The 17,883-nt window shown below is 51.9% G+C and overlaps 1 protein-coding gene across 1 annotated transcript; it reads right to left on the minus strand.

Moving 5' to 3' along the window:
- Window positions 1-1,037: 1,037 nt before the first annotated feature.
- On the minus strand, window positions 1,038-16,945 carry RHBG (Rh family B glycoprotein). The gene is given in 13 exon segments (XM_003775545.4): window positions 1,038-1,419; window positions 1,422-1,461; window positions 1,638-1,711; window positions 3,432-3,511; window positions 3,513-3,551; window positions 4,098-4,231; window positions 4,355-4,492; window positions 4,785-4,951; window positions 7,900-7,929; window positions 7,932-8,043; window positions 8,161-8,311; window positions 8,815-9,001; window positions 16,607-16,945. Coding segments are annotated over 13 exon segments (1,362 nt in total). The 5' UTR covers window positions 16,791-16,945; the 3' UTR covers window positions 1,038-1,393.
- Window positions 16,946-17,883: the final 938 nt, after the last annotated feature.

Genomic DNA, 17,883 nt, shown 5'->3' on the forward strand with positions numbered 1-17,883 from the left:
TCAGTCCCTCCAGCTACGGTGAGCACGGAGCCTGATGGGGTTACCTTTTGTCCTCATTCCAGGGCTAGGTCCCAGGAATCTTTCCACTTCCTCCTTGGGTTCCTAAGTCTGATTGGTCTTGGTTTTAGGGGAGAAATAGCTGTAGTCAGAAGCCTAGGGGAAGGGCAGGAGAAGGCGGAGGGGGTCCCAGTCCTTCAGTGTTGGAAAGGGGGCTCCAGTCTATTTGGAGGGATGGATTTCTGCTGGATGAGAGATCTGAAACCCCTGGCATCTGCCTGACATGTAGTGGTGGATAGGAGCTCAAAAAAGGTTTGTGGCATGAATGCATGAGGACCAGAGCTGACGCAGACAGGAAGGGGGTTAGGCTGCAGGAAGGAGTTTCATTCTTCATAGAGGACCAAGGAGGGGCATAAAGGCGGCATCTTCCTCTTCTGGGTTTGGTGCGCCCTCTGGTGGTCAAATGACTTCAGGACAACAGAGGCCCCTGGGTGGGGGTCGTGGCGGGGGGTCGTTTTCAATCTTCTCTGCCACAGGCCTAATCCACACAATGATGCCCTTACTATTCCCCACTCCTCAGTCTCAGGACAGGGACATAAGTGGCAACTAGGTGCTGGCTGCTTCTAGCTTATTAGGGTTGGTGGCAAACAGCTTATATCTCCCTTGGGCCCTGTGGACACGCTCTTCCTTCTCTGCTCATAGGCTGCCCAAGTTGAAGGTCAGAGTAGCAGCAGTTCTGGAATGGGAAGAACTCTCTCCCGCAGCCCAAGACATCCTGTAACAAAAAATCCTGTTTTCTGGGAGAGAATGAACTCCCTGTGCCTGGAGACAGGCAAGCCTAGGCAGGGCACTAGCAGGACATGGCACTGGAGAGGGACTGCCACAGATCAGGAATCAGGAATTTGTCAGCACTAAAGCCCTTTCCTGCCTCTCCAGGAACCTCCAGGAGGTTCTACCATTGTGAGTTAGAAGGTAAGAGAAACTTCTTATGTTCCCAGGGCACAAAGACAAGGAGTCAGAACCCTTAGAGATGGTGGCGTTTATCACCCTCAACCAGGCCTGGCTTGGGTTTCACTGTAACTGTGTGACGTGGGGCCAGTGGATCACTTGGGTGCCTCAATTTGGCCTCTTCTACCCATGTGCAGGCTGGTAGGGCAGTCGGGTCAGGCATCTGGTGAGGTTCCCCCTACCGTACCCAGTTATGGCCCCACTCCCCAAGATCTCCCAGCCTCCTGCTGCCTCTCTCCCTGTGGAGGCACTGCCTGTGGAAAGGGGCCTCCTTCTGGCTCATGGCTCCCTTCTTGCAGCTGGAGGAATGGGAGCTCAAAAAGAACTTCCTAGTAGCAGCCAGTCAGCATCTCCGAAAAGGAACGTGTCCTCACGGGCCAGCAGTGGGTTAGGCCTGAGTGTCTGCCTCCTCCCCCTCAGAGGTCTCTGGGCTTTATCCTCATGCTGGCCAGGCACCTGGAAGGCAGGAGTGGGTAGAGGTGAAAGAGTAGCTCCAGGAGCCTGGAAGCCACAGTTCAGGGGTGTACCCCAGAGGAGAAGGAGCAGCAAGGAAGGAAGAAGGCAACTTGGGCCACAGGAGGCGAGGCAGGGAAGGGAGACTCAGAGGGTGTGAGGGCCCAGCGATGTCTCACCTGCCAGTGAACTTGGTCCTCGTAGCACTGGGAGTCTGGGGGGGAGTCCAGAAAGGGTAGCTTCAGCAGGAGCCCTGGCGGTGGTAGGGGAGGATCTGTGAGGCTTCTCTGCCCCCCACCATGGAGGAGGGTGCCACCCAGTGCCACAGGGCACAGGGGTCTAGGAGGCATAAGACCAATATGATGCCTGTGCAAGCAAAACACAGCGGTATTTGTTGAACATCTACTATGTGCCCGGCCCTGTGCAAAGTGCTTGACTAGTCTTGCTTTCCTGAGTAATCACAACAACCCTACGAGGCCAATATTATTCCTGTATTACAAACAAAGAAACAAGACTCAGAGAAGTTAAATAATTTGCTCAAGTGTGTGCAGTTGGTGATAGACCAGTTCCTGATTCCATCATGAACCACAGCTGCTGAGCTTTCTGTGGCCTCCCACACAGGAGGGGGCGCAGAAAATGCTTATTGTGGCCGGGCGCAGTGGCTCACGCCTATAATCTCAGCACTTTGGGAGGCTGAGGCAGATGGATCACTTAAGGTCAGGAGTTCAAGACCAGCCTGGCCAATATGGTGAAAGCAAGCCCATCTCTACTAAAAATACAAAAATTAGGCAGGGTGTGGTGGCTCATGCCTATAATCCCAGCACTTTGGGAGGCCAAGGCAGGTGGATCACCTGAGGTCAGGAGTTCGAGACCAGTCTGGCCAACATGGTGAAACCCCATCTCTACTAAGAATACAAAAATTAGCTGGGTGTGGTGGGGGGAACCTGTAATCCCAGATATTTGGGAGGCTGAGGCAGGAGAATCGCTTGAACCCGGGAGGTGCAGGTTGAAGTGAGCTGAGATCATGCCATTGCACTCCAGCCTGGGTACAAGAGCAAAACTCTGTCTCAAAAAAAAAAAAAAAAAAAAATAGGCCGTGTGCAGTGGCTCACGCCTGTAATCCCAGCACTTTGAGAGGCCGAGGCAGTCAGATAACCTAAGGTCAGGAGTCTGAGACCAGCCTGGCCAACATGGCGAAACCCTGTCTCTACTAAAAATACAAAAATTAGCCAGGTATGGTGGCAGGCGCCTGTAGTCCCAGCTACTTGGAGGCTGAGGCAGGAGAATGGCTTGAACCCGGGAGACAGAGGTTGCAGTGAGCTGAGATTGTACCACTGCACTTCAGCCTGGGTTACAGAGCAAGGTTCCATCAAAAAAAAAAAAAAAGAAAGAAAGAAAAAGAAAGGAAGGAAGAAAAAGGAAGGAAGGAAGGGAGGAAGGGAGGGAGGGAAGGAAGGAGATCTCCAGGTGAGAGCAGAAGGGAGGGGATGCTGAATCAGGTTTTATTTTGAAGGCCAAAAAGACTAAGGCCAAACATGAAGAGCGACTGCCTGACCCAGGGCCATGGACAGTGTGCCTCTGTGTAAGGTTTTCACACTGGGGTCTGGAGGTGGCAGGCCGTCTCCTCCCCTCCTCGTCCCTGCCCCACATGGCACAGCCGTCCCCTTCTAGGCCTCAGCCTGAGGTTGGGCTTCCCTCTAGTGGGCAGAGGGAGCAGCACAGGCAAGCATAGACACGTAAGAGACGGCCTCACTCACCCCTGGCGGACTCCCCAGCCACCCTCGGCACCAGAAAGGAGCAAGCACCTGCATGCACCTCTGTGCCTGCAGGAGGTTGGTTACCCCTTAACCCACAACCCAATCCCTACTTTATGGCACAAAGTAGATGCTCCATAAATATCTATGAGTGAATGAATTCATGTCAGGCTTATAGGATCCCATGCCCCTTCCTCTAGAAAATCCAAGGTTACTCACCTCCGAGGCCCCCACCCACAGAGGCAAACATCAGTGTGACAAACAGCCCGAAGAGCTGGTACATGGCCTGTGACGTGGCTGCGCTGGCCCTCGGCTATGAGTGGAAACACACTCTCCAGGCTGCAGGGAGACCAGATGGCGGAAAGGCAGGGATAGGGGGAGAGAAGGATGCAGCCCGGGGCCAGGGCTGCTCATGGCACTGGAACTCACACTGGGGAACAGGAAGTGGCCAAGAGGGTCTCGAGGGTGCATGCCAGGCTGAGTCTCACCTCCAGGCTGCTGCTCAAGCCAGGCCCACAGCCTGGAACACCTTCCCACCCTTGTAGGCCAGCAGACACCTAGGCACCTTTCAAGACTCCATTTGCGTGTTGCTTTTGCCCACCCTTGATGTGCAAAAATAGATCCTAAGGGTCATTATCTCTTACTGACCCTTCAGTAACAAGTAACACTCTTGAAGTCATTTGTTCCATGACTTTCTGCTGCACTTGATAGAGGACCAGGAGGGCAGTTTCTGGGTTGGTTTTGTTAACTCCAATTTCCTTTGCTCCCAGAATATGGATGAATGAATGAATTCACTCTTTTTTCTTGGTCACACACAGTGAAAGAGAATGACAGAGGTCATTCCAGATGGATGATGACTGCAGTGTGGGTTGGGAGGAAACTTACCCATCTCCGTAAGCTTCATGGGTGGCAAGCCCAGCCACAAGGACCCCCAGGAGGACCCCCAGGACCCCCGGCATCCCATGGAGGTTGTGGACTCCACATGTGTCTTGGACTTTGAATTTCGATTCAAGGATGGGCTGGAGGGCAAGACAGATCATGAGTCTCCTGTGCCCACTCCCCACCACCTCGTCCTGTTGGAGAGGCGGAGGAAAAGTACCGAAGACTCCATGTTCTGCCCAGGCCCCAAGAGGCATCTATACCGTGAAGAACTTGTACCCCAGCGTGGAGACAGTCCCAGCCAAGAAGCCAGCTGCCAGAGCCCCAAACGGTGTCAGCATCATTTCACTTGAGGTCCCCACCACAACCCTTCCAGCCAGCGCTGCATTTTGGATGTGGACCTAAGGGAGGAGCAAGGTATTGGAGGCCCTTTCAGATCGTCACACCCACAGCAACCCAACCCTACCCACTACAGTGACACCTACTGCTTCTGGAAGTCCCTCTGCCATCTAACCTCTCATTGTCCTGCTACCATATCGCCTCCCATTCTGACCCCATAGCCACCAGCACAGATGGAGCCCCTATGCCTGTGCCCTTATCTGTTCCCCAGGAGAATCTTTCTTGAGGGTCTCAGACCTCTCCTCCCCTCCCCAGGCCACCCCCTCTGCCTCTCTCAAGTCCTCTTCTCCATACCATGTCAAGCCTCCCATCTTCCCCTACAAGGGCTGACAAGGCAAAGGTGCCAAGGGTGCTGGCAGCCAGGGAGTAGTATGTGTTGAGGGCCGCCCGATGCTGCCCAGCCCCCAGCGATGTGAGTGCAGCATTGAAGCTAGGCCAGAAAATCCACAGGAAGATGGTCCCTAGATGGTGGACAGGCAGGCGGAGTGAGAAGAAGGAAGTGGCTCCCACGCAAGGTACAAGTTGTATAACTGCAGGCAAGTCACCTACCCTCAGCAGCCTCAGTTTCCTCATCTGTTCAGTGGGATTGATAATACCACCTTGGGCTGGGCACCTTGGCTAACACCTGTAATCCCAGCACTTTGGGATGCCAAGGCAGGCAGATCACTTGAGCTCAGGAGTTTGAGACCAGCCTGGACAACATAGTGAAATCCCATCTCTACCAAAAATACAAAAGAATTAGCTGGGCATAGTAACACATGCCTGTAGTTCCAGCTATTTGGGGGGCTGAGGCAGGAGGATCGCTTGAGACTGGGAGGCAGAGGTTGCAGTGAGCTGAGATCATGCCACTATACTCCAGCCTGGGCTGCAGAGCCAGACCCTATCTCAATAATAATAATAATAATAATAATAATAATAATAACACCACCACCTCATCAAGTGGCAATTAAATGAGGCAATGCACATAAATGCATAGCCCATGACCTAGCAGGCACAAAACGCCCAGCAAATGGCAGCTGTTGAAGGGCACTGGCACAAAAAGAAACTACTTGGTTGAAAACCACGGAACGTTGAATTTTTTTTTTTTTTTTTTTTGAGACAAGATCTCACTCTACCGCCCAGGCTGGAGTGCAGTGGCATGATCCCAGCTCACTGCAACCTCCGTCTCCCAGGTTCAAGTGATTCTCCTGCCTCAGCCTCCCGAGTAGCTGGGACTTCAGGCGCCCGCCACCACACCCAGGTAATTTTTGTATTTTTAGTAGAGATGGGGGGGTTTCACCATGTTGGCCAGTTTGGTCTCGAACTCCTGACCTCAGGTGATCCGCCCACCTCAGCCTCCCAAAGTGCTGAGATTACAGGTGTGAGCCACTGCATCCAGCCAGAACATTGGCATTTTTTAAGTATCAAAAAAGGAAAAGAAGACCAGGCACAGTGGGTCACGCCTATAATCCCAGCACTTTGGGAGGCTCGAGGCAGGCGGATCACAAGGTCCAAGATTCAAGACCAGCCTAACCAACATGGTGAAACCCCATCTCTACTAAAATTAGCCAGGCATGGTGGCGCACTCCTGTAATCCCAGCTCCTCAGGAGGCTGAGGCGGGAGAATTGCTTGAACCTGGGAGGTGGAGGTTGCAGTAAGCCGAGATCACGCCACTGCACTCCAGCCTGGGAGACAGAGCAAGACTCCATCTCAAAAAAAAAAAAAAAAAAAGAAAGGAAAGGAGAAAAGGCAAAGGCCACTGCATATCAGGGACTGTGCTGGGTACTTGATACACATATCAGGAAAACAATGATAACCTCAATCTCTCCTAGAGAGGGTGGACCCTTCAGTGTTTGGGAGAGGCCACTGTTTGCTGAGTACTGAATGGGCTGGGCCCGTGCATTTTGGGAAAGAACTGGGAGCCCATTTACCCTGCCTTCCTGCATGAGGTTCCCAGGTCCATCCTGGAGGGAGAGAGAGAAGGACCCAAACAACAAGGTGAAGGAGAAGGCTGGGGACCCTGTGGTGTAAGCCAGCAAGGTGGGAGGCTTAGGGACCACCATGTCCTGAGTAGTCTGTTGGGTGGGGCTTCTCCCAGCAGCCCGGCAATCTTAAGTAAAATCTCCCACACTCACATTTGCATCCTGTAGGCGGAGCGTTTATGGGAGAATCCAGGAAGGGGCCTCTTTCCTGTCTGGGTGACACTAAAATCCAGGAGCTGGGAGGCAGACAGCTGAGAATGTAAGTCTCCTGGGAATGCCTGGAAAACTTGGGGAAGCCTTTGGAATTCAAGGCAAACTTATCTGGGTCTCAAAGGGCAAGAGGCCTCAGCTGACCTGGGGTTCTTTGTACTCCGACCCAGCAGTGCTGAGCAATCCTAAGCCAGCCTCTCTGTTTCATATAGCAATAGGTACTTCAGTCCCTATTCAATACCTTCTATGAAAAAAAAAATTAAAAATACGGATTTGCCTTCTGTCTGCAGTTATGAAAATAGAGGAACAGAAGCCGAGGTGGAGGCACATGCTTAGAAGCAGGTGGTGGTGGCCGGGCGTAGTGGCTCACGCCTGTAATCCCAGCACTTTGGGAGGCCGAGGTGGGTGGATCACCTGAGGTCAGGAGTTGGAGACCAGCCTGGCCAACACGGTGAAACCCTGTCTCTACCAAAAATATAAAATATTAGCCGGATGTGGTGGCACGCGCCTGTAATCCCAGCTACTCGGGAGGATGAGGCAGGAGAATTGCTTGAACCCAGGAAGCAGAGGTTGTGGTGAGCTGAGATCGCACCACTGCACTCCAGCCTCGGCAACAGAGCAAGACTCCGTCTCAAAAAAAAAAAAGAAGCAGGTGGTGATGACAGGGCTCCTAGCTCCTGTGGGTCCCCGGGGTGACCCAAGACCCTTCCTCTCCTTATCCCCGCCTGAGAGTGCAGGGGCTTCCAGGCATCGGGAATCTGCCAGGAGGAAATATCCTTAGGAGGCGGAAGGCAGCACCAGGGACCAGCAGAGATTGCCTGTTTGCCCGGAACCAGACAGGCAAAGGCCTGGAGGTGAGGGCAGGCAAAAGCTGAGTCTGGCTGGAGCCTGAGCCAGCGAGGAGGAGGAGGAGGGGCTGACGTGGCAGCTGAGGAGGCCACTTTCTAACCTGTGGCTGGTGGGAGCCCTGGAAGGTTTTAAGTGGGATGGAGATGGATTTAGAAAGGACCCAGGGCATATGCATTCCCCAGGGCTGAATTCTAAGAACTTGTCATAAAACTGTTGAGAATGATAAGTGCAGGTCCCAGAGCTCTCACAGCAGAATCCAAATGGGAAGTGAATGCCCAGGCACAACCCCAGGACTGCAGTCAGCACCCCAAGAGACAGTCACCTCTGGCCCAGATCAGAGGCCTCCAGACCAGCCCCCTCCGCTGCTACCGCACCTCGAAGGCCTCACCAATCATGGCGAAGAGGTCTGAATGGTAGAGCCCTGGCGGTGCTTGCTCTTCTCCAGCTGGGGCCTGTACAGAACCTGCGAAAGGACGAGCCCGAAGTAGGCACCAAAGGTGTGGATAGTCATGGAGCCTCCGGCATCTCTCACCTGGGGAGGTAGGGTGAGGTGGAGAGGCAGCACCCCGCCCCCGCCCCCAGGCTCCTGGCTCAGAGGCTGACCTTGACCACCCCCCACCCCCCACTCCATCCCTCCCCAGACTCTCACCCCCAGGAGATGAAGGAGCACAAACTTATTGATGCCAAACAGCACCACCTCCAGCAGGGCCATGAGCAGCAGCTGTGCAGGCCCGGTCTTGCCCAGGACGGCACCAAAGGAGATGAGCACGGCCCCCGCACAAAAGTCAGCGTTGATCATGCTGGGGATGGGGCAGAAGTGGGAGCACAAGAGGGGTCAGAGAGGCTGGCCTCTGGGCTCCTGCCTGGCATGAAGCCAGGACAGCATGATGTGGTGGGTGGGGTGGGGTTGGAGTTCTGGAGAGAAGACAAGGAGCTCAAGCTCCTCCCTGGAGTTGGAAGGGATCACCTGGCCCTGTTTGTAGATGAGGAAATCGAGTCTCAAGGAGGTTCTGTGACTCAGCTGACAAAGGCCACAATAGGTAGAAGAACCAGAGCTGTCTACCCTTCTCGCAGCTCTTGGGGAACAAGGGCCCTAAACAATGAGGAGGTGGGGCTGAGTGTGAGGGTCAAGGATGGGAGAGGAAGTCAGGCAATAAGGACAGGCAGGACACCTAGAGAAACCAAGTGACGCCCAGAATCATGAGTCAGGAAGCAGACTTGAAGGACAGGGCTAGATCTGGGGCCCACGGGCAGGGGCCTCCCGAGTGAACCTTGGGGAGCTGGGTAGGTGGCAGCTGCCCACCTCTCCACGCCAACATGGATGTGGCCACCGCGGAAGCAGTGGAGAACGCCCTGGACCAGTGTGGACCACTGCAGGGCAAAGGCGGCCAGGAGGAAGGTGAAGCCCACGCTGCTGAAGCCGCAATGCTGCAGGAAGACCATGAGGAAGCCAAAGCCCATGAAGACCATGGCATGCACGTCCTGGAAGCCTGCAGTGGGCAGGGACAGGTGGGGCACTTGGGGGCTGCTCTAGCCATAGCCCATAATCCAGTCAGCTACCCTGACAGTGCCCCTGGCTCTCACCAGCCAGGGCTGCCTTGAGCCGAGCCTATAAAACTCCCCAGGCATGTCAGGGGCTCCCAGCCCTGAGCCACCTGCGCAGAGCTGGCCAGCTTGGAGCAGTGGGACCCCGACATCCCTGCTGTCCTCATGTCAGAGCAAGGGAGTAAAGCCTTCTGCTCTATTCATTTGCCCCATCCCTGGGTCTCTTACAACAGACTGGCTGGAAGTCCAACCTGTGCTCTTTTCTGCTGCAGTCCCTGACTCTCTCCATGCTTAAAATTCTCCCCACTACAGACTTCTTTTCAACATTTCCTCTCTGCTATAAAGTCCTTCTTGACATCTACCCTCATACTTCAGAGACCATACCTCTTCCTTTTGAGGATTTTAAAGTTATTATTATTACTAGATGTCTCGCTCTGTCACCCAGGGAAGAGTGCAGTGGCATGATCATAGCTCACTGCAGCCTCAAACTCCTGTACTCAGCCAGTCCTCCCACTTTGGCCTCCTAAGTTGCTGGGACTACAGGTGAGGCCCACTGTGCCCAGTTTTTTTTTTTAAATTTTAAGGAGGCTGGGCACACTGGCTCACACCTGTAATCCCAGCACTTTGGGAGGCCAAGGCGGGTGGACTGCTTGAGGCCAGGAGTCCGAGACCAGCCTGGCCAACGTGGCGAAACCCGGTCTCTACAAAAAATACAAAAATTAGCTAGGCATGGTGGCACGTGCCTGTAATGCCAGTTGCTCGGGAGGTTGAGGGACAAAAATTGCTTGAACCCAGGAGGCAGAGGCTGCAGTGAGCCAAGATCGTACCTCTGCACTCCAGCCTGGGTGACAGAGCAAGAGTCTGTCTCAAAAAAAAAAAAAAAATTAGGAAATAGCTTCAAAGTGTTAACAGAGATGACCTCAGAGAAAAGGAATTGAAGGAAGAAGGAGACAAGGCTGCTGTGTTGCACAACTTCAATGCAAATGATGCCCCTGGAGTTGTGCAGCATGGTGACTCTGGGAAGGATGATTTTACTTTTTAGTTTCTTTCTATAGTTTGAATATTTTAACTTTATAGATGAATTACTTGAAATTTTTAAAGAGTCAGTGAGGTTTATGGGCAGGAAGATTTGGGGCCTTTTCTGTTTGGTTTCTATTCTGTACCACTCTGCATAAAAAGCTAACCCGATAAAAATAATATATAAGGCTGGGTACAGTGGCTCACACCTGTAATCCCAGTGTTTTGGAGGCTGAGTGGAGAAGACTGCTTGAGGTCAGGAGAGTAAGACTAGCCTGGGCAACAGAGTGGACCCCCCCCATTTATATAAAACAATAATAATAATCAGCTTGGCATGGTGGCAGGTGCCTATAGCTACTCAGGAAGCTGAAGCAGAAGGATCGCCTGGGCTCAGGAGTTTGAGGCTACAGTGAGCTACGATCACATCACTGCACTCCAGCCTGGGTGACAGAGTGAGACCCCATCTCTAAAAAATAATAACATATAGTAATATTGAAAATGAGGTTGGCTGGGCATGGTGACTCACACCTGTAATCCCAGCACTCTGGGAGGCTGAGGCGGGCAGATCACGAGGTCAGGAGATTGAGAGCATCCTGGCTAACACAGTGAAACCCCGTCTCTACTAAAAATACAAAAAAATAGCCGGGTATGGTGGTGGGCGCCTGTAGTCCCAGCTACTTGGGAGGCTGAGGCAGGAGAATGGCATGAACCCGGGAGGCGGAGCTTGCAGTGAGCCGAGATCATGTCACTGCATTCCAGCCTGGGCTACAGAGCAAGACTCCATCTCAAAAAAAAAAAAAAAAAAATGAATGAAAGAGAGGTAAATGCAAATACTTTGCTTTAGTGATTACCTCGTTCTGTAACTGCCCCCCTCCCATCTATTTGTAAACTTGTAAATAAGGTTTGAATCAACCTAGTCTGATGTTCAGCCCAACCATCTGGTCCTCTTTTCTTTGTCTTGGGTCTATGTACATAGTAATACCATGCTATATTTTTTACTTTAATCAAGAAACACCAGAGAAAGCATGTCATGAGCACTGTTACTGCATTGGTTGTAAATATGTTATTGAGAAATGGGCTATTATCACCCTAAACCCCAATTTTATAGCTTCACGTGAAAATTTTCTTTCTTTTTTTTCAGACAGAGTCTGGCTCTGTCACCCAGGCTGAAGTGCAGTGGTGTGATCTCAGCTCACTTCAACTTCCGCCTCCTGGGTTCAAGTGATTCTCATGCCTCAGCCTCTCCAGTAGCTGGGATTACAGGCATGTACCACCCTGCCTGGCTACTTTTTGTATTTTTAGTAGAAGCGGGGCTTCACCATGTTGGCTAGCCTGGTCTCAAACTCCTAATCTCAAGTGATCCACCTGCCTTGGCCTCCCAAAGTGTTCAGATTACATACATAAGCCACAGCACCCAGCCACTTCCCCCAGGAACTGGTCTGCTTTCCCACCTTCAGGCAGCTGAGGTGCTGAGCACCATGGACTGGGCTCTGGGAATGTAGCTGTCATCAAGGCAGTCCGTGCTCTCACAGAGCAAGGAAGACAGGCATGGAAGAGTCAAAGAACTGCATGTGTGAGGCTTCCTTGGCTGCCTGGAGCTCAGTGTTCCACTGGAATCACAACTGGACAACTGTAGGCCCTGTATGTGGTTCATTATTTACGTTCTGCTTCTCTCCTTTGCTTTTCTTATACACGTTTTGGTTGTAAATGACTTCAAATCTCTTGTAGAAAGATTGATCATAAAGGAAACGGGCCGGGCATGATGGCTCATGCCTGTAATCCCAGCACTTTGGGAGGCCGAGGCAGGCAGATCACAAGGTCAAGAGATCGAGACCATCCTGGCCAACATGGTGAAACCCCATCTCTACTAAAAATACAAAAATTAGCTGGGCATGGTGGCGTGTGCCTGTAGTCCCAGCTATTCAGGAGGCTGAGATAGAAGAATTACTTGAACCCAGGAGGTGGAGGTTGCAGTGAGCCGAGATAGCGCCATTGCACTCCAGCCTGGCAATAGAGTGAGATTCCGTGTCAAAAAAAAAAAAAAGAAAACAAAACAAAAATTATGCTCCCCTTTTTTTTGTGGAATCTGACAAGGCACCGACAAGTCAGAAAATAATTATTGAATTTTATTTATTTTTGTAGAGATATCAGTCTCACTATGTTGCTGCCCAGCCTGCTCTCAAACTCCTGGCCTCAAGCAATCATCTCACCTCAGCCTCATGAGTAGCTGGGATTGCAGGCATGAGCCACCACACCTGGCTCAATTACTGAACTTTAGAATGCAATCAGTAACTTTGAGAGAAGCATGCTTTTGTGCTTTTTTTTGGTGCCATATGCATGGGCAGATAGGAAATGAGTTAGCAAGGCCCTGGAAGAGGGCTGGATATGTGCTGAAATTAGAGGTCTGAGGCCGGGCACAGTGGCTCACGCCTGTAATCCCAGCACTTTGGGAGGCCGAGGTGGGTGGACCACCTGAGGTCAAGAGTTCAAGACTAGCCTGGCCAACATGGCGAAACCCCGTCTCTACTAAAAATACAAAAATTAGCCAGGTGTGGTGGTGCACAGCTGTAATCCCAGCTACTAGGAAGGCTGAGGCAGTAGAATCGCTTGACCCGGGAGGTGGAGGTTACAGTGAGCTAAGATAGTGCCATTGCACTCCAGCCTGGGCAACAAGAGTGAAACTCTGTCTCAAAAAAAAAAAAAAGAAATTAGAGGTCTGCAGCTGCCAGCCCTAGGGTTGGAACACTAAATGTCCCCAACCCTGCACTGCTTCTCCAGACCTACCCACTCCCCAAATCAAACAGAACCTAAAACAGTAACAGATGAATGGATAAAGAAAATGTGGTATATATACACAGTGGAATACTATTCAGCCATAAAAAAAGAATGGAATTCTGGCCAGGTGAAATGGCTCATGCCTGTAATCCCAGCCCTTTGGGAGGCCGAGGCAGGCAGATCACCTGAGGTCGGGAGTTTGAGACCAGCCTGACCAACATGGAGAAACCCCGTCTCTACTAAAAATACAAAATTAGCCAGGTGTGGTGGCGGACACTTGTAATCCCAGCTACTCGGGAGGCTGAGGCAGGAGAATCGCTTGAACCTGGGAGGCAGAGGTTGTGGTGAGCCGAGATTGTGCCATTGCACTCCAGCCTGGACAACAAGAGCGAAACTCCGTCTCAAAAAAAAAAAAAAAAAAATAGAATCCTGTCATTCGTGGCAACATGGATGGAACTGGAGGACATTATAAGTGAAATAAGCCAGGAATGGAAAGTTAAACACTGCATGTTCTCACTCGTATGTGGAAGCTAAAAAAAAAGTTGCTCTCATAGAAGTAAAAAGTAGAACAAAGTATAATAAAGACAGAAGAGTGGGGGAAGGGGGAATAGGGAGAGATTGTTAAAGGATACAAAATTACAGTTAATTACATCTAAGATAGAAGGCATAAGTTCTACTGATCTATACCTAGCGATCCCCAACCTTTTTGGCACCAGGGACCAATTTCCTGGACAAATGGTTGGGGGGTGGGGGATGGTTTCAGATTGATATTTTTCTACCTCAGATAATCAGCCATTAGATTCTCATAAGGAGTGCACAACCTAGATCCCTCACATACACAGTTCACAATAGGGTTCGCGCTCCTATAAGAATCTAATGCAGCCATGATCTAACAGGAGGCGGAGCTCAGGCAGTAATATTCACTCACCTCCTGCTGTGCGCCCCCCCCCCTTCCTAACCAGCCTAGGTGTTGAGGACCCTATAGCATTGTAGAGTGACTGTAGTTAACAATAATATATTATATCATTTCAAACAGGAGGAGGATACTCAATGTTCCCAACACAAATAAATTATAAACATTTGAGATGATGGGGGGAAAAAAAAACAGAAAGGGAGAGGCATCACTTAAAACTCAGCCAGCACCCTAAGTTCTTTTAGCCTCACTGCCTGGCTGCTTTTCTCCTTGTGCAAACAGTAAAGAGAATCCATGTCTATTCTTGTGTTCAAGGACAGCAAGATAAGGAAGGGTGCTGGGTCCAAGGGCTCCTGACCATTACATGCCAAAACCAGTCCAGAACTTGTGTGGTATAAGTGTTTACATCTCCCACCCCAGGTTTGTTTGGAATCAAAACTCAAGGCTCTGGCCTTTCAACTGGAGTCTAAACATCAAGAAATCTCCTTCTCTGGGAACGTTCCACTATGAGAAATTATTTTTGGGCTCTGAGAGTTGAGGGGCTGTTCCAGCTGGAGGTGGAGGAAGAAATAAGGCAACCTCTCAACATCCCCTTTAGAGGATGCCTGTGTGGGTGGGACGGAGTCTGATGCCAACCCCACCCCACCCCCACCAAATCCATGCGCTTTTTTATTTTTTTGAGACAGAGTCTTGCTCTGTTGCCCAGGCTTGAGTGCAGTGGTGCCATTGCAGCTCACTTCAGCCTCAACCTCCTGGGCTCAAGCAATCTTTCCTCCTCAGCCTCCAGAGTAGCTATGACTACAGGAGCTTATTACTATACTGGGCTAATTTTTTAATTTTTTATAGAGATGAGGTCTCACTTTGTTGCCCAGGCTGGCCTCAAACTCCTGGCTTCAAGCCGTCCTCTCACCTCAGCTTCCCAAAGTGCTGGGATAACAGCGTGAACCACAGTGCCCAGCCCCAAGCACCTTTGATTGGAGAGAAGATAAAGCTCTCCAAAGCCACCTGTTATTCTCCCACCTTCCCTTGCTGTCCCTCTGCAACCCAGCTAGATAACTCCTGGACCAGACAAGATTATGGGAGAAGACAGCTGTTAAAGCTGGGGCTTTGGCATCTAGCAGAGCTCGATTTAAATTCTAGGTCTGGCCGGGCGTAGTGGCTCATGCCTGTAATCCAAGCACTTTGGGAGGCTGAGGCAGGAGAATTGCTTGAGCCTGGGATGTGGAGGCTACAATGAACCGTGATCATGCCACTGCACTCCAGCCTGGATGACAGAGTGAGACCCTGTTTCAATCAATCAGTTAATTCCACGTCTCCCTACCTCCTTCTGATCCTATGACCTTTGAAGGTGAGGCTCTATTCCCATGGCGCCGAGGGTGGGGGTGAGAGGTTAACTCTCTCTTTATTAAAACTTGTCAGCAGGCAGGTGACTTGTGGGGCAAAAAGCTTAGGATGCCTGAGTTCTAGTTCCAGCTCTGCCACTCACATGATGGGTGATCGTGAACAACTCACAACCCCTCTGAGACTCAGCTTCCCCCTCTGTGAAATGGACTAATGACGCTGCTATGCTTCCTGCCAAGTCTGGGGGCTGCTGCTCTGTGATTAGCAGGTAGAGGGTGCCTCATTTTCTTTCTTTTTTTCTTTCTTTTTTTTTTTTTGAGACAGAGTCTCACTCTGTCATTGCCCAGGCTGGAGTGCAGTGGTGCAATCTCGGCTCACTGCAACCTCCACTTCCTGGGTTCAAGCAATTCTCCTGCCTCAGCCTCCCAAGTAGCGGTGATTACAGGTGCCCGCCACCACACTTGGCTAATTTTTTTTTTTTTCTCGAGATGGAGTCTCGCTCTGTCACCCATGCTGAAGTGCAGTGGCGCAATCCTGACTCACTACAACCTCTGCCTCCTGGGTTCAAGAGATTCTCCTGCCTCAGCCTCCCAAGTAGCTGGGACTACAGGCGCCCACCACCACACCCAGCTAATTTTTTGTATTTTTAGTAGAGACAGGAGTTTCACTATGTTGGCTAGGCTGGTCTCAAACTCCTGACCTCGTGATCCACCCACCTTGGCCTCCCAAAGTGCTGGGATTACAGGCGTGAGCCACCGCGCCTGGCCTAATTTTTGTATTTTTAATAAAGATGGAGTTTCACCATGTTGGCCAGGCTGGCCTTGAACTCTTGACCTCAGGTGAACCGCCTGCCTCGGCCTCCCAAAATGCTGGGATTACAGGTGTGAGCCACCACGACTGGCCAGTTGCCTCATTTTCTCTTTGTCTCTGAAAGGACCAGTTTTGAGGGACTGGGGAAAAAAATGCCTGATCCCAACTGGTCTTGGCTGCCTACATGTGTGGGCGATTCATACCTAACACCTGCCATTATGACCTCTCACAACCCCACTCTTACCTTCCCTGCGCAGCAGGATTCTCTTTCCCATGCTCAAGGTGGAGCCCCTAGGAAAGGCAGTCTCTGGAACAGCCCAGCAAAGCCCAATTAGGCCAACTGAGAGGTGGGACAAGAGGATGGTTAAAGCTGGGGCTCCAGATCTGGCTTCCAATCCCAACTCCCCCACTTGTAATTGTGTGACCCTGAATCAGCCACTTAACCAAGCCTCAGTTTCCCCACCTTTGTCTATCTCAAAGACTAAGTGAGGTAAGGCATATGTATCAGCACGGTACCCTGGATCACAGCAGGCACTAGTGAAAGGGTGAGATTCTAAACCCAGAGCCCCTCCACCTCAGAGCGAGATGGCTGCCCAGCTAAATGCGGGCACCCAAATGCTCCCTCCCAAGACACCGGAGGGTCTTTGCAAATCTTGGGGTCTTTGCTTCCCGCGCGCCCTCACCCCGCACTCACTTGGGTAGCGAAAGTAAAATTCATTGTCCGCATTACTGTGGTTGCCCCGGTGCCAGAGGGCAGCGTCGGTTTTGTGGTTGTAGCGGACAAAGACAGCAAAGAGGACGGCAGTGGCGCCCTGGAGGAAGGACAGCAGGGGAAGCTGCAGTCGCCGGCCCGCGGCGCGACTAGGAGACCCGGCCATGGGTTGGGCTGCGATCTCGGCTGGCGCTCGCAGGCTTTGGCAGACAATCCCCGGCGGCAGGGCAGGTTTCACGGAGCCCCGCCCACAGAGGCCCTGCCCACGGAGGCCCCGCCCTCACCTGCCGCAGGCCCAGGGCCCCGGGGACCAGGAGCGGGGCGTCGGGGGGGGTCCTGGACCCTCGGCCCAAGGTAGGGCCAAGACTTGGGGAAGGGAGTCGCACAGTCCTGGCGCTGACCCTGGCACTGTTACAGTGCCAGGTCCTTGGACGTGACCCTGGAAAGACGCCATGTGCTCTGCCCTGATAGGGCACAGCTGTGGGACCTGGGGGTGGGAGAACCCGCACCCTCATACATGATGTTACTTTAGAGTGTCTCCCAAGGAATAAGTGGCCCTTAAAGACCCAGGTCTGGGTCGGGTATGGTGGCTCACGCGTGTAATCCCAGCACTTTGGGAGGCCGGGGTGGGTGGATCACTTGAGGTCAGGAATTCCAGACCAGCCAGGCCAACATAGTGAAACTCTGTCTCTACTAAAAATACAAGAAAAAAAAATTAGCTGGGCATGGTGGTGGTGTGCCTGTAGTCCCAGCGACTCGGGAGGCTGAGGCAGGAGGATCGCTTGAACCCAGAAGGCGGAGGTTGCAGTGAGCGAGATCGTGCCACTGTGCTCCAGAGTGGGCAACAGAGCAAGACTCTGTCAAAAAAAAACCCTGGTCTGGTCCCTCTAGGGTTAACACAAGAGAGAGTTAGGGGTTACTTAATCTTTTTCCCTACTGAAAAAGCAGAGACGAAAAACAGAGATAAATAGTGCTCTCCAGGCACTGATGATTAACCAGTCTGGGGCATCTGGGCCTCTGCAGTAGAGTCCCTTACACCGCTCCAAGTGGTGTAAGGTAAGGGACTCTCCCCCTTCCTACCCCCAATCTGTACCACACCACAGGGAAGCAGGCTGGGCAGGGGCCACACTGACACCCAGGTTCCCTGCGTGCCCACTGTGGATGTGAGAGAGCCTGGGCTGCCTCTGCAGCTGGAGCGGAGGGAGGCTGAATCCAAGGAGGGCTTCTCAATTCCAAGTCCAGAGTTCCTCATTACCCAA

The sequence above is a fragment of the Pongo abelii genome, chromosome 1 (assembly GCF_028885655.2).
Source record: "Pongo abelii isolate AG06213 chromosome 1, NHGRI_mPonAbe1-v2.0_pri, whole genome shotgun sequence".
Taxonomy (NCBI): domain Eukaryota; kingdom Metazoa; phylum Chordata; class Mammalia; order Primates; family Hominidae; genus Pongo; species Pongo abelii.